Source organism: Typopeltis vanoorti, chromosome 19 (assembly GCF_054136105.1).
Source record: "Typopeltis vanoorti isolate ZY-2024b chromosome 19, IOZ_Tvanoo_1.0, whole genome shotgun sequence".
Lineage (NCBI taxonomy): Eukaryota > Metazoa > Arthropoda > Arachnida > Uropygi > Thelyphonidae > Typopeltis > Typopeltis vanoorti.
Window position 1 is genome coordinate 10219294 of NC_143567.1, and position 14664 is coordinate 10233957.

General features: G+C 36.8%; 1 protein-coding gene across 6 annotated transcripts in view; it reads left to right on the forward strand.

Moving 5' to 3' along the window:
• PH4alphaEFB (prolyl 4-hydroxylase subunit alpha-1) overlaps positions 1-14664 on the forward strand; it is a 294206-nt gene that overhangs the window by 210268 nt on the left and 69274 nt on the right. For all 6 annotated transcript variants that reach the window (XM_090409648.1, XM_090409645.1, XM_090409646.1 and 3 more), the window contains one exon: positions 7902-8055. In XM_090409648.1, the coding sequence (XP_090265774.1) occupies positions 7902-8055 (154 nt within the window). The remainder of the gene's footprint in view (positions 1-7901; positions 8056-14664) is intronic.

Genomic DNA, 14664 nt, shown 5'->3' on the forward strand with positions numbered 1-14664 from the left:
ACCCCAACTCAACATCACCAGAGTTAAAGATTGGTACTATCAACGTAAGAAGCCTGAATGGCAAAGAAATGGAGCTAGCTGAGGAATTAGATAAGTACCAGATCGACATAATAGGGGTGACTGAAACAAAAATTGGCGATATTTTTCTGAGCAATAAATACAAAATGTTATATTCAGGCAATGACAATCAAGGAAAAGAAGGAGTAGCCATAGTATTCAACACAAAATATGAAGCTAATCTTCTTGAATGGCAGGCTGTCTCAAGTAGAGTGATGTGGGCAAATATGAGAATGGGGAACTGGAGACAATGAGACTTATTTGTGCCTATGGTCCCACAGAAGGTTCTACTAAGGTAGAAGTGGATGAATTTTTTGATGCTTTAGAAAATGCAACTGACACAATGAAAAAGGAAAAGTTGGTCTTTGTTGCTGATCTGAATAGCAGAGTGGGAAATGATTGTGAGACACAAAAATATTTTGGGAAAATTTGGAGAAAAGTGCAAAGCTAATAATAATGGCAAATACCTGTTGGATTTCTGCTCACGACATGGACTGGTTATTACTAACACCATGTTCCAACATAAAAATGTGTACAAATTCACATGGAGAGAAGAGGCAAGGAATAAGAAAAGTCTCATTGACTATGTTATTGTTGATAGTGATGTTTTCTGCCTGGTGCAGGACAACAGAGTGTACAGAGGATTTGAAATTGGAAGCGATCACTATTTAGTCTTGAGCAGGATAAAATTGAATTTCATATTGAAAAGAATAACATGTAAGAAAGTTTTAAAGCGAATAAAAGTTGAGCAGCTCTCAGATGTGAACTGTAGACTAAAATACACAAAGATTATTGAAGAAAAAATGAAAGAGAACAGGAACCAAACCTTGGAGATTCAGTGGCAAGCCTTGAAGAAAACCCTGATTGATTCACCCAGTGAGGCATGTGGTGAGGTGGTCTGCAAAGATAGAAAAATCAGGACTCCATGGTGGACACAGGAAGTTAAAGAGGCATTGAAGGAAAAGAAGAAATCATATCAAAAGTTCCTGGCAAGTAAGTCAGCTTTTGCTCATAGAGAATACAGAGAGAAATGTAAGAAAGCGAAACACTGTGTAAAACTAGCTAAACAAAAGTCATGGGAGAACTTTGGCAAGAACATAGAAAATAAATATCAAGAAGGAGGTAAGATATTCTGGAGGTTGTTGAAGAAGCTTAGAAATGCAGGAAAGAGTGCTGTAAAAGGAATTAGAGATGATAAAGGTGACATGAAAACAGGTAAAAGAGATATTCTTGAAGTATGGAGTAATTACTTCGAAAAAATGCTAAATGAAACAAACAGTGATAGCACAGTGGTAAAAAACACTCAAAAGGCATATAGTCAGGAATACATATCCATACTTGAAGTAGAAAGATCCATCAAAGGCTTGAAATGTGGAAAGGCAGCAGGAGTAGATGATATTCAACCAGAAATGCTGAAGTATGGTGGTATAAAAGTCTTGCAGTGGCTGCACTGCATAGTTCAGAAAGCCTGGACAGAGGGACGAATTCCCGATGATTGGAGTAGAGCTCTAATTGTGCCCATATATAAAAAGGGAAATAAAACTGAATGTGAGAATTACAGAGATATTTCCCTACTGAGTGTTCCTGGCAAGATTTATTCAAGTATACTTGAGAAACGGTTGAGAAGAATTGTGAAAGAAAAGCTTGGTGAAGAACAAGCTGGATTTAGGCCAAATAGAGGCTGTCAGGATCAGATCTTCACTTTACGACAAATAGTCGACAATATAACAAAGATCTGTATTTAAGTTTTGTCGATCTGGAAAAGGCATATGACAAGGTTCCAAGAGAGAAGCTATTCAATACGCTACAGTTATATGGTGTAAGTGGGGTATTATATCAAGCAATACTTAGTCTGTATTTGAGTTGTAAATCAGCAGTTAGAATTGAAGGAAGTACAGGGAGATGGTTTAATGTTAAATCTGGTTGTAGACAAGGATGTACTTTATCCCCTCTGTTATTCATTATCTATATGGATCACATTATGAAGGAAAGTGGTATTAGACATTATATCACAATTAGAGATGTTAATGTCAGCTGTTTGCTTTATGTGGATGATGTTATACTTCTAAATAAATCCACCACAAGTTTGCAAGATTCCCTGACTAAATTGAATAAATGTTGTAATAGATATGGTATAGTTTGCCCATCGTGTAGATATTTCCTTGGCATTTTGCTAAGAATAGTCGATTCATGTTGAACTGGAGAAAGAAATGAAGGATGTACATATTGGTCGCCAACATGCGAAATCACGTGCTTTCTTGTCTGTCACTGTACTAGTACTAGCTTGATTTTTTTTGTCCCTTTTTTTGCATTATTTTTTTATTATTAATTTGTATGATGGATCCAGTACAGTCAGCAAGTTCTGTTCTTAAACGTTTCAGTAACTCTTGCAAAAGAATATTGAATAATGTGCTGACATTCTGCGAAAAAGAATCATCTCCTTGTTCCCCTTTCTCAAGTCATAAAATGTGCAAGTGCAATCGTGGGCATATCGCGGTTGACTGTTAAAAGAATTCGTAGGGAATCAAAAGGTGAAGGTAAGCCAAAATTTAAATCTCCTAAAAAAAGAACGTTACTTTGGAAATGTGCTAAATGAAACAAGCAGTGATGACAGCACAGAGATAAAAAAACACTGACCAGACATGCAGTCAAGATTACATATCCATATTTGAAGTAAAAAAACTCATCAAAGGCTTGAGATGTGGAAAGGCAGCAGGAGCAGATGATATTCGACCAGCAATGCTGAAGTATTGTGGTATAAAAGTCTTATAGTGGCTGCACTGCATACTTCAGAAGGCTTGGACAGAGGGACGAATTCCCAATGATTGGAGTAGAGCTCTCATAGTACCTATATATAAAAAGGGAAATAAAACTGAATGTGAGAATTTCATAGGTATATCCCTGTTGAGTGTTCCTGGTAAGATATATGCAAGTATACTTGAGAAACGGTTGAGAAGAATTGTGGAAGAAAAGCTTGGTGAAGAACAAGCTGGATTCAGGTCAAATAGAGGCTGTCAGGATCAGATCTTCACTTTACGACAAACAGTGGAGAAATCATGGGAATATAACAAAGATCTGTATTTAAGTTTTGTCGATTTGGAAAAGGCATATGACAGGGTTCCAAGAGAGAAGCTATTCAATACGCTACAGTTATATGGTGTCAATGGGGCATTATATCAAGCAATACTTAGTCTTTATTTGAGTTGTAAGTCAGCAAGTAGAATTGAAGGAAGTACAGGGAGATGGTTTAATGTTAAATCTGGTTGTAGACAAGGATGTACATTATCCCCTCTGTTATTCATTACCTATATGGATCACATTATGAAGGAAAGTTGTATTAAACATGATGTCAAAATTGGAGATGTTAATGTCAGCTCTTTTCTTTATGCGGACGATGTTATACTTCTAAATAAATCCGCTACAAGTCTGCAAGATTCTCTGACTAAATTGAATAACTGTTGTAATAGATATGGTATGAAGGTCAGCAATAAAAAGACAAAGACAATGAAAATAGGCAGAATCATTGAAAATGTCAACTGTGTTGTGAATGGAGAACCTGTGGAACAAATAAAACATTTCAGCTACTTAGGCACGATTTTTAGCGAAGATGGTAAATTAAATATGTAAATAGACAACAGAATCAACAAAGCTGGTATGGTAGGAAGTCAATTGAATAAATTCATATGGAATAAGGGAGAAATTAGTCAGAACACTAAATTAGCTGTATACAAGACAGTGTTCAAACCAGTTTTAACTTATGGATGTGAGAGCTGGGTCAGAAGTAAAACACTTGACTAAAGACTAGAGACCACAGATATGAGAGTCCTGAGAAAGATTAGGGGGTGTGAACAGATGGCATCAATGGCAATATCACATTAAAAACGCGAATATTACGAAACAACTTGACATTTTCAGCATCCAGGAATGCATTAGCAGAGCTAATCTCAGTGGTATGGTCACTTAAACAGAATGGGCGAGTAAAGATTAGCAAAACAAGTGTTCTCTGCCAAGTTGGCAGGAAAACGACCCAGAGGAAGACCAAGATATAGGTGGATTGATGCAGTACAATGTGCCTTAGATGAAAGAAATATAAGATTTGACAATGATAATATTGGATTCTTGACAAGTAATAGACTGATTTGGAGGAAAATTGTAGATAGGAAGTTAGTAATGATGTAAATTTTTCATGTAGTACTATCATATCCTGTACACCCCTTGAGGGTACATGGCAGGAATTTGATGATGATGATGAAAAAAAAAAACGCCATAGTAAAGAAAACCATCGAAACCGTAGCTTTGAATGATTTTGATGTAGACGTTATAAGAAAAACTATTCACGACTTTTACGTAGTCGAGAAAAGAGTGCCAACTTTCCGAAATTGATTCTTTCTGTAGAAAATTAAAAGTAGAACAATTAGTTTTGACTCTTCTGATTAGGCATTTTATGATTCCTGTTTTCTGACAAGGATAATGGGCTGATTCTTTAGGAATATAACGACCTATGAACGTTGGTTTCCTGTAAACTGTAGTTGTAAGAGTATTTGAAGGTGACCAGATGAGGAAAACGTCTAAAAAAGATAACTGGTTATTTTCTTCCATTTCCATAGTAAACTGTATACGATGATGCAAGGAATTGATACTGTTTAAAAAAGAAGATAAGGAGTCTTCGTTGTGCACCCATACAGTAAAGATGTCATCTATATATCTTACCCCAAAGGATGATTGAGGGAAAATAGATGAGAAGAGGACTTTTTCAAGATGTTCTAAATAAAAGTTGGCTAAAGCAGGAGAGAAAGGACTATCCACAGTTTTGTTAATTTCAGTGAAATCTTATAGTGCTCAAATATTCTAGTTTCCATAACCAACAGCTTAAAACACTGATCACCTTGTGATTTTTTCTATGGGGTGAAAAAAAATCTAATAAATCTGAATGCTATCAAAATACAATTCTGCTGGGAAGAATGATCTTGCTTCAGTTCTTCTTACTTTTGATAAAATTTCAATCTCCAGTTAAGATCAATTTTCTTTTCTGGGGTTGAATTTCACATCTAGCCTATTCTGGTACAGACAGATCATATACATAGTCTCCAAAACACTTGGAGGCTAAAAAAAAAAAAAAAAAAAAAAAAAAAAAAAAAAAAAAAAAAAAACGTTATATTCTTAAAGAATCAGCTCATCATCCTTGTCAAAAAACAAGAATCATAAAATGTCTAATCAGAAGACCCAAAACTAATTGTTCTACTTCTAATTTTCTACAGAAAGAACTTTCTACTATTCAACAACAAATGAAATTGAATGGCTTTTCTGAAAAGAGTACTCAACATCTTCTCGATTCTTATAATCCACCACAAAACAACAAAGATTCAATACGTCGAGTTCCAATTCCATACATCTCCTTGATTTCAGAACACCTATCGCAAGAATTCCGAAGAAATATGAGTTAACAGCTATGTATTCACCTATTAACAAATTTCCTTTCCATTTTCCTTCTCCTAAAGACAAACGCTCAACTATGTCTCTTCCTGGAGTTTATCAAATTCCCTGCAATTGTGATCTCTCCTATTTTGGACAAACTGGATGTTCTCTTGAAAAAAGAATCCAAGAACATCAATCCTCCATTCATCACAACAAACCTGAAAAATCTGGATTGGCTCAGCACGGGATTGAAACTAACCACAACATCCTTTGGTCAAAAACTCGCCTCTTACATAGATCATGTTATAAATTTCAACGTTTATTCAAAGAAAGTGTAGAGGCCTTACTCCATCACCTTACCTGAATCGGAATGACTGTATATCTATATCATAAATCTGGGAAAGTCTAATCAGGATAACTCATTAATTCATATTAATTTTATGTTATTTAATATTATTAATTAATATCTTTATTTCAATCATGTCTCTGCTTAAAAATATTCCTTTTAATACTTAGTGATATAACATCACGCGGCTTGTTCTATTTTTAAATGGTCTATTGTTAGTATTCCACCTTGTATTTTTTTTAAAACTGTTCTTGTAGTGCAACTGAAGATGGTCTGCTATTTCCAGACCGAAATATTTGGTTAATTAAATATCTTGCTTGTGTTTTCGTTCTTATATTATTCATTAATTAGAATTATGAATGAACACTAAAGTCTTCAAGGAAGGTGATCTCAGTGTTTAGGTAATTAGTCTGTATGAAATGAACTTTTAGATATTAGTAATCAGAGAGGTTAGCTTTGTTTTCTGAATTGGGAGTATGGGAAAAGCAGCAAATGAAGGCATCAAGGTGAGACAAGGAATTACTGAGCTGGAAGAGATCATATAAAGAAGAATCCAGGTTTTTGATAGAGGTTGAAAGTTTTTTTTTCACTTTATTATATTATAAATTAAAGATGCCAAGAAAGTATATTCTTGGTTTCATCCTTTATCAAAGCAAACAAATGTTGCAAGTTTATTTTGCACTTGGTTAGACCATAATAAATTTGGTTTAATCATTTATCCAAGTGTAAGCAAACAAAGTTTGCACCTGAAAATATCTTCAGGACTGAGATAAGGTAGTGCAACCTTACCTCAAGTCCTGAAGATATTTTCAGGTGCAAACTTTGTTTCCTTACACTTGAATAAAGGATTAAACTAAATTTATTAAAGCAAACAAAGTTTGCACCCAAAGTAACTTCAGGATTGGGCAACTCGTATGTAGAAGCTAATGACTTCATATCAATTGCATTAGTATCACATAATGCAATGCACATATCCTTACAGACATGATCTATAAGGATATGTGCATTGCTATGCATCATGGGAAGGACCACTACCCAGACCAGTTTTGACCTTTATTGAGGTCTCATCAGTGGGAGCCAGACCCAGAGGTGATATCAAGGTTGAACTAATGCAGAAGTCATATTTCCATTTCCATATATAGGTAGCCAAAAGATGTCACACCTTATTACTAAAATACTCTGAATTAGAGATAGATGTCGAAAGATTTTTCACTTGGTTATAGTATAAATTAAAGAGGCCAAGAAATTATATTCTTGGTTTCATCCTTTATCCAAGTGTAAGCAAATGAAGTTTTCACATTTTGTGTATAATGCATAGCATTATACATGTCCATAACGATATATGCATTGCATTGTGGGATACTAAAGGAATTGATGTCAAGTCATTAGCCTCTGTATACAAGTAGCCCAGTCATGAAGTTACTTCAGATGCAAACTTTGTTTGCTGGAAGTTTTTCAAGACACATCAGGTGTCCAGTAAGCAAGGGTGTGGTCACACAACAGGTAATGACATTACCTGTTGTGTGACCACAAACAACAAACCTTTGTTGTTTGTGGTCACACCTTTGAATGTTAAATTCAAACGTGTGAACTTCAAACCTTTGAATTTAACCATGAATCCTGTTAATTTGATATAACCACAAATTTATTAGATTTTGTTACTGATTCAGATACAATAATTTATAGTGTTTTTGGTTCAGAGAGAAATCAGATTTATTTATTTTTCTCTGATTTTGACCTGATTAGGTCATTCTGACAGGGATAATTTATTCTCACTTGCTTAGTGTGGTTAATTTAAACAGAACATCATTTATGTTCTTTATAATTCTGATGCAGTTCAATTTATTTGATTAGTATGTCTATTGAGTTAGCATAGATACTTTGAATTTAGAATGTTCTTGGTAATGAAGTCTTACTTAGTCAGACTGATATAAAAAAAAAAAGTTATAAAAAATATTAGTTAAATTTGTCAATTCACCTGCAAAACATGCTTGCTTTCCTGTGTGTATTATTGATCTGAAATTTTCATGCAAATATCATTTTTTATTACATTTTGTGATCAGTTTAATTTTTTTAAAAATAGTGCTTGGCTTCGTAATGATGATCATGAAGTAATATCAAGAATAAGCCAAAGGATTGCAGATTATACGGGGCTTACAATGAAAACAGCCGAAGAATTACAAGTAGTTAACTATGGAATTGGAGGACATTATGAACCTCATTTTGATTTTGCAAGGGTAATACCAAAAATAATTTAATAATTATATATATAATATATATAAATATATATATATATATATAGAGAGATTTTTTTATTTTATCTTTTTTGTTGTAAACAAAACAATCTTATGTACAGGATTAACCAGTTTTTGGTTCTCTGCAGTCAGGCAGAGAGGTTACATGCTCATACTCTTGTTGAGTTATATTACATTGAAATATCAGTTATAAGGTGAAGTACTTTTTTTTTTTTTTAATTAAAGCCATGATACTGTATAAGAACATAAAATCTGACATGTATGTGGAAGAACCTAACAGTTACTATAGGGCAATATTATCTATTTACATGAAAGTGACAGCTGATTAATATTCGCACTGTCAAGCACAAAAAAACTTTTCTTCCCAATTTTTTGGGGGGGGGGAGTGATGTCACTAATATGCTGGAAAGTGGACTATGATGCAGTCGACCTGATCAGCCAGGAGTTGATTCCATGGATTCCAGTTTTGGTGGAAAAGAACTAAGGTATTGTTTTGCCTGTGGTGGTGATGCTCGTGGGATCTGACTTCTCACCTTTTGTTTGAAGGCTGCAAGGAGTTGGTCAGCTGCCTCTCTCTGTGATGTTGCTGTGCTGTCTAGTCTTGTATGTCTGAGGTAGAAGCTGTATATTACTGCTTTCGCAGAGATGAAGAGGTAATTGAGAAGAATGAATGATTATTTGACTCTGCATAGACGAAATTGAAATACTCCTCTTCTGTATGAAGACTACCACAGGTGAGAGCTGCCATTTCCAGAGACAAACTGATTAATTGGGTGTTGACTGGGCATTCCAAGTAGATATGCCGGACTGTTCCTGATTGGTAGCAGAACAGGCAGTTATCTGAGTTAAATTTTTATAATATAGTTGGAGTGGGTAATATATTGTGCCACAGTCGCCACTGAATGTCTGCGTCGGGTTTGATGGCTCTTGTGCGATATGGTAGGTCCTGTTGAAATAGTGTTTGATCAGATGATGCAGGATTTTCCAGTAAACTGCTTTGGTTCGACTGTTATGTTAGAGAGCTGTAGATTTTGTTAGTGTTGCTGGGTGTAAGTTTCTCCCATGAATTATTAGTTTTTTATCAGAAAGATAGGCACTGGATCTTCTGAGTTAGGAGTGCTAAGCCCCTGTTCCGTTATGTTATCAGGCATAGCAGCTTGAAAAGTGGCCTTTACAGTGTGTATCTGCTTAGCCTGATTCCCGTATTCCAGGTTTTCGAGCGATTTTGGAAAGCACCAGGTGAGGCTCAGAGAAAGAATGTCACCCATTATCTTCACGCCTCGCCAGCTCCATGGAGGAAAGAAAATCTCTTTCTGAGTGATTGGGTTTCTTACCATCGTGTTGTGGAAGATAGGTTTCATGAGGATTTCAGGAAGGGATGCTGTCTTCACTGTGTGCTGGAGGTTTAGCTTCTTTCATCTTCGAAGAGCAGCTTTGTAGAAGTTGGTTAGATTCACTGGCATGTGTGCTGTTGTCATTCTTAAGGTTGTGGAGAGAGAGAGACCTCTAGTGGCAGAGGTGAAAATATATTCACTGGTGGTCATTTGTGTGCTATTTCCTGTTGTAGGCTATTAAGGAGAAATCGAGTGCGGAACGTTGTTATCATGTTGCTAATGGAGGTCAAGTTTTGTCCTCCATCTTTGAGAGAAGCACATAGCTTGGAGTAGGAAAGCTAGTTTGTTTTGTTCCATATAAATCGATAGATGGTTAACTTTATTTGTTTGATGAATTGCACTGGTGGCGTGAGAATCTTTAGTGTATGCCAAAGGACACTGGTGGCTATTTGGTTAACAATTATTGTTCTCCCTCTTGTGGAGGCAGAGGCTCGTATTGCTGCCCACTTTCCCAGTTCTTATCCACATACGAGGGCTTGTTTCCTAGGTATATCCCCTGTATTTTTTTCCCTCTGTGGACCATTGACCAGACATTGGGGAATCGGTTCAGTTTTTCCATTTGCCACACCACAGGCCTGTGGTTTTATTTGCGTTTGGTTTGGCTCCTGAGGCTGCTTGGTATCGTTGGTATGCTGTTTTTATGTTATGGAAATCCTCTTCGTTGCGGGCTATAATTGTAACATCATCAGCATATGCTGTCAGGGTGTTGTGTCGACTCTCCTATGTTTTGGGCCCTCCTTTATCTTTTATGTGTATATATATATATTACTTTATTCTATCTTTCTCTCAAAATTCCTACTTATTCTTTATTTTCTTTTCTTATTACTTATTTAATACCATTTACTTTAAACTCCTATCTCACTTAATTCAACTGGGCCAAATCCCTGACAAGAATGAAGCTGTTGGTTTGTGAGACAAAGAAACTGCCTATTTCTTTGTCTCAGCACTAGTTCTAACTCCTTATTCAAATTCAGAGAAATTTATTTATTTATGCTGTGCCACCCCGAATCCTAGATTATACTAAACTTGTATGACCAAGGAGTTAGAATACAGTCAGCATTCACTCTTATCAACTATATTTTTCCAACTTGCAGTCATGACCCAATATTATCTATTCTCCCACTTTTTGAGGTTCACTAAATTTTATGAGCAAGTGCAGTAGGTTCTAAGTTCAGGCAATACAACATTAATATTTCAAGAAAAATACATATAATACACGTTATGACACTGAGTCAATCAAACAATCAAAGCTAGGTAGAGAATTAGCACTCATATATACAATTACTATATCCTTTCTAGAAATCTCAATCTGAGAAACATATTCAATAACATTAAATACACTTAGTCTCTTTGTGCTACTCTAGTTAATCAATTTCATTCTCAATATGAATCAAATTCTATTCTCAATTTTCTCTGACAATCCTATTCAATATTTATATATAACAGACTCAATTAAGAACTCTAGTAAATCTCTCTCTCTCTCAAGGTTAATTCATGAAACAACTTTCAGTATCTCTTTCAATTTTAGCAGTAATTTCAAGATTCTATCTGCCACATAAACTTTACGTACAATATTCTGTTTCATTCTCAATCTATCAATTTACTGTCCTAAGAGTCTCTCGTAGCACATTACAATAAAATCCTCCTAATCATTTCCACTAGATAGAAGATATAAAATTTTGCACCTTACCAATTGCTGGTATGTTACTTTGGCCGCTTCCCTATCTCATCGGATATCTGCCTTCTACGACTACTTTACTTCACACATTTTCTGGATGTTCACTACGGTTTTCTTCTGTACATCATAGTTGGATATTTCTGTAGTCTTCCACAATTATAGTCTGCTGGGATAGTTCTGACTGGCAAGCTTCCTAGTCATTCTTCCGATATTTCCTTGAACAAAGGAAAACTATGTGGAGGCTCCACACCAGCCGGACCTACGAGGGCACAGCACACAGCAGCAGGAAAACATCTAAAAAGCCTTGTCTCCAGCGTTACATGCACTTTTAAACGTCGCGCCACTCCTCTCTCTTTCGTCATCGACGAAAGAGAAAGGAGTGGCGCGACGTCATTGGAGCAAGTAATGAAGAATCATTACTTGCTCCAATAGAGTGGGAACTATGTTAAGTCCGAGTGAAACGTAATTTTCTTTAATATCTTGTTTCACTCTGACTTAACACAAGGTTATGGTTTGGTAGGAAAGTTTTGGATGGGATGCTCTAAGCAGCATGCTTAATCTACACAAAATGAGCTCAATGGCAATTGTGTAAAGAGGACTGGAAAGTGGACAGCCTTTAATACCTCTGCTGTATGGTACAGTTAGGCTAAGTCTGTTGTTTATTTTCATGCAAAAGTGTGCTTTGGCATACAACATCTTAATAGAATGAATGATGCCTGAGCCAAAGACAAAGGCTTTCAAGCAGCTGAATAGGTATAGGTGTTCAGTGCAGTCAAAAGATTTTTCTCGGTCTAGTGTTACAAGACCCATTGTGTGACTGTTATTGTTGGCTATGCTTATGAGATCCCTTATGAGGTGTAAGTTTTCGTGGATAGATTGTCCAGGGATGGAATAGCTCTGATGCCTATTTATTATTTCGTTCAGAGTGGGTTTAAGTTTGTTGGCAATGGCTTTTGATATAATTTTACAGTCGGTGTTTACGATGGAGATGGGTCTCCAGTTTCCTAATTTTGTCGCATCTCTTTTCTTTGGAATGAGTTTAATAACAGATGTTGTCATATTGAGTGGGAAGCCATTGGTATTCGTGTCGACACATACTCTGTAGAGGATAGGTCCAAGCTGTTCTCAGAAGGACTGGTAATATTCAGTGGTGAGCCCGTCTATGCCAGGAGATTTATCTTTAGGTAAGGAGATGCAGGCAGTTGTCAAATCGTGTAGCATGATGGGAAGTTCTGTGTTACTCCTAGTTGCTGGTGAGAGTCTTTTCACATCGGAGAGAATTATATTTGTGGCATCCATAGATGTTGAGTTTGCTTGGTATCAATTTTTGTAGTACTGCAAGGTATATACAGGTGGATCTCGTCATGATTTTCTATGATGTTTCCACTATCTGTTGTTGTTATAGTAGATATATAGTGGTGCACTCTTGTTGGTGTTTTTCCAGTGAGAAGAAATACTTTGTGGGTGCATCTGCAAAGTTAATGTGTTTGCATCATGCTCTTATTAGTGCTCCTCTTGCAAAGTGCTCTAGATGTGAGCGTATGGTGACTTTTAAGGACTGGTATTCCTCAAATTCCAGATGATGTAATTGCTGTTGTTGTTGTTGCAGATTTTTAAGGACTGAATGCTTATTCAAATTCCTCTGGTGACTATATTTTTGAGTAAATACCCTAACTTTGGATTTAAAGAGTGACCACCACTCAGAAATTGATTGGGAAGTAGGTATATCTCTGATGAGAGTTTCTGAGATATTCTGTATCCTGTAGTAGGCTGTTATTAAATATCCAGTATGCTCCTCCTTTGTGTCCGGTGTGTGTCCAGGAATGCAAATGCTCAGAAGGATGGAATCATGGTCTGATGCATCAGATGGAATGCTATATGACTCTCCTTACGTAGGGTATTGTGTGCATAGATGTGTAGTATCTGTTGAGCCATGCCTGGTATAGGACACTGGTAGGACCACCTTTGGCCCTCCAGGAGAACACTTTCTCATGTATGTGCATAGATGTGTAGTATCTATCGAGCCATGCCTGGTATAGGACACTGATAGGACCACCTTTGGCCCTCCAGGAGAACACTTTCTCATGTGGGTGCAAGTATCTGAAGGTACCAGTCAGCTCATATGAGTGTAGATGTTCTTGGCATTGTTGTCTGTCCATTGCAGGATTCAGAGTGCAGCTGAAGTCCCCTGCCAGTATGAGGTGGTCATTGACCTTGTTGAGGTGGTTTCGGACAAACTCTAGTACCTGCACTGCAAGCTGTTCGCTTTGTGGCATGTATATATTAATAATATGTATTTTCTTTCCTGTCCGAGTTGTAATAAGTGCATATGCTGCACACCCAGGAAAGGTTTCGATTATTCCTAATTTTAGGGAGCTGTTTTGGTGAATTTCAATGCTGACTCCTGACCCATGAAGTTGTATGGCAGGACAGTGGTGCATGGTATATTGCCAGATCCTCCAGTGTTGATCTGAAGCTTTGCTGCTACAATGGAAGTTAGTTTCCTGCAGCATAACTATTTGTGATGTGGCACATCCTCTAGCTTTTAGTGAGAGAAGGTTTACTGAGGCGCTCATTATTTTATGGTTTAGTTTTTTTTTTTTTTTCTTGTGCAGTAATCCTCACTTCCTTTACAGATAGTTATTGCACCTGGGATTCAAGCCCGTTGATCAGGTAGTATATTCTTTTCCTGAGATTGGTGGTTTTTCTTCCTCTTTTTCCTGCCAGAACGGTTCTTAATTCTTCCAGCTGGGTGATAAGGCCACTGATGTTGGCGGTGTGGTCATATGCTGTCAGCAGTTTTTGTGAAGAGCCTCGAACTTTTTTAAGAAAGCTCTGAAGCTGCTCATTTGTAAGTGGACCTTCAGCATGAGGAAGACCTGCATTTCCAGTTTCCTCTTCATCATCTGAGGACTCAAGAAGGTCGATCTCTTCATCCCCCTCTACAGGCTGTTGGGAGGGTTCCGGAATGTTTAGAAGCAAAGATTCCCTGTTGCAGCTGCGCTGGTTTGTCTTTGGCTGTTTTTTCGTTTTTTGTTTCTTGCTCCTTTTTCGTTATTTTTTTATCTTTATCAGAGTTAGTTAGTTGTCTGTTTTCTGTTTCCTTTTCTCTAGGATTGCTTTTAATCGATGTTGGTGGAGGTTCTTCCAAAAGTTGGGTTTCTTTAGTGCCACCACTTGATTTTGTCTCCTCAGTATTCGACTGAGAGTTGTTTCCATGAGACTTTTGTTGTTTGTTAGGAATGCTGTTTTTTTTTGGGGGGGGGATTGGCTGTTTGCTGTTCCTCGTTCTCTGATTTCTCATTTTTGGGTATATACGGGCATAACTTCCTTACATGGCCTTCTTCATGGCAGTAAAAGCACTGAGCAGCGACAGTAATATAAAAGGTGTAAGGTACTCCATCTATTTCTGTGTTGATTATTTTAGGTATGGAGCCGATTGTGTTGTCGCCAAAGTGCATTAGAGCCTGTCTTCTAAAGCTCTTGATGAGCGAATTCAGGCCTAGTTTTAGAGGCTTG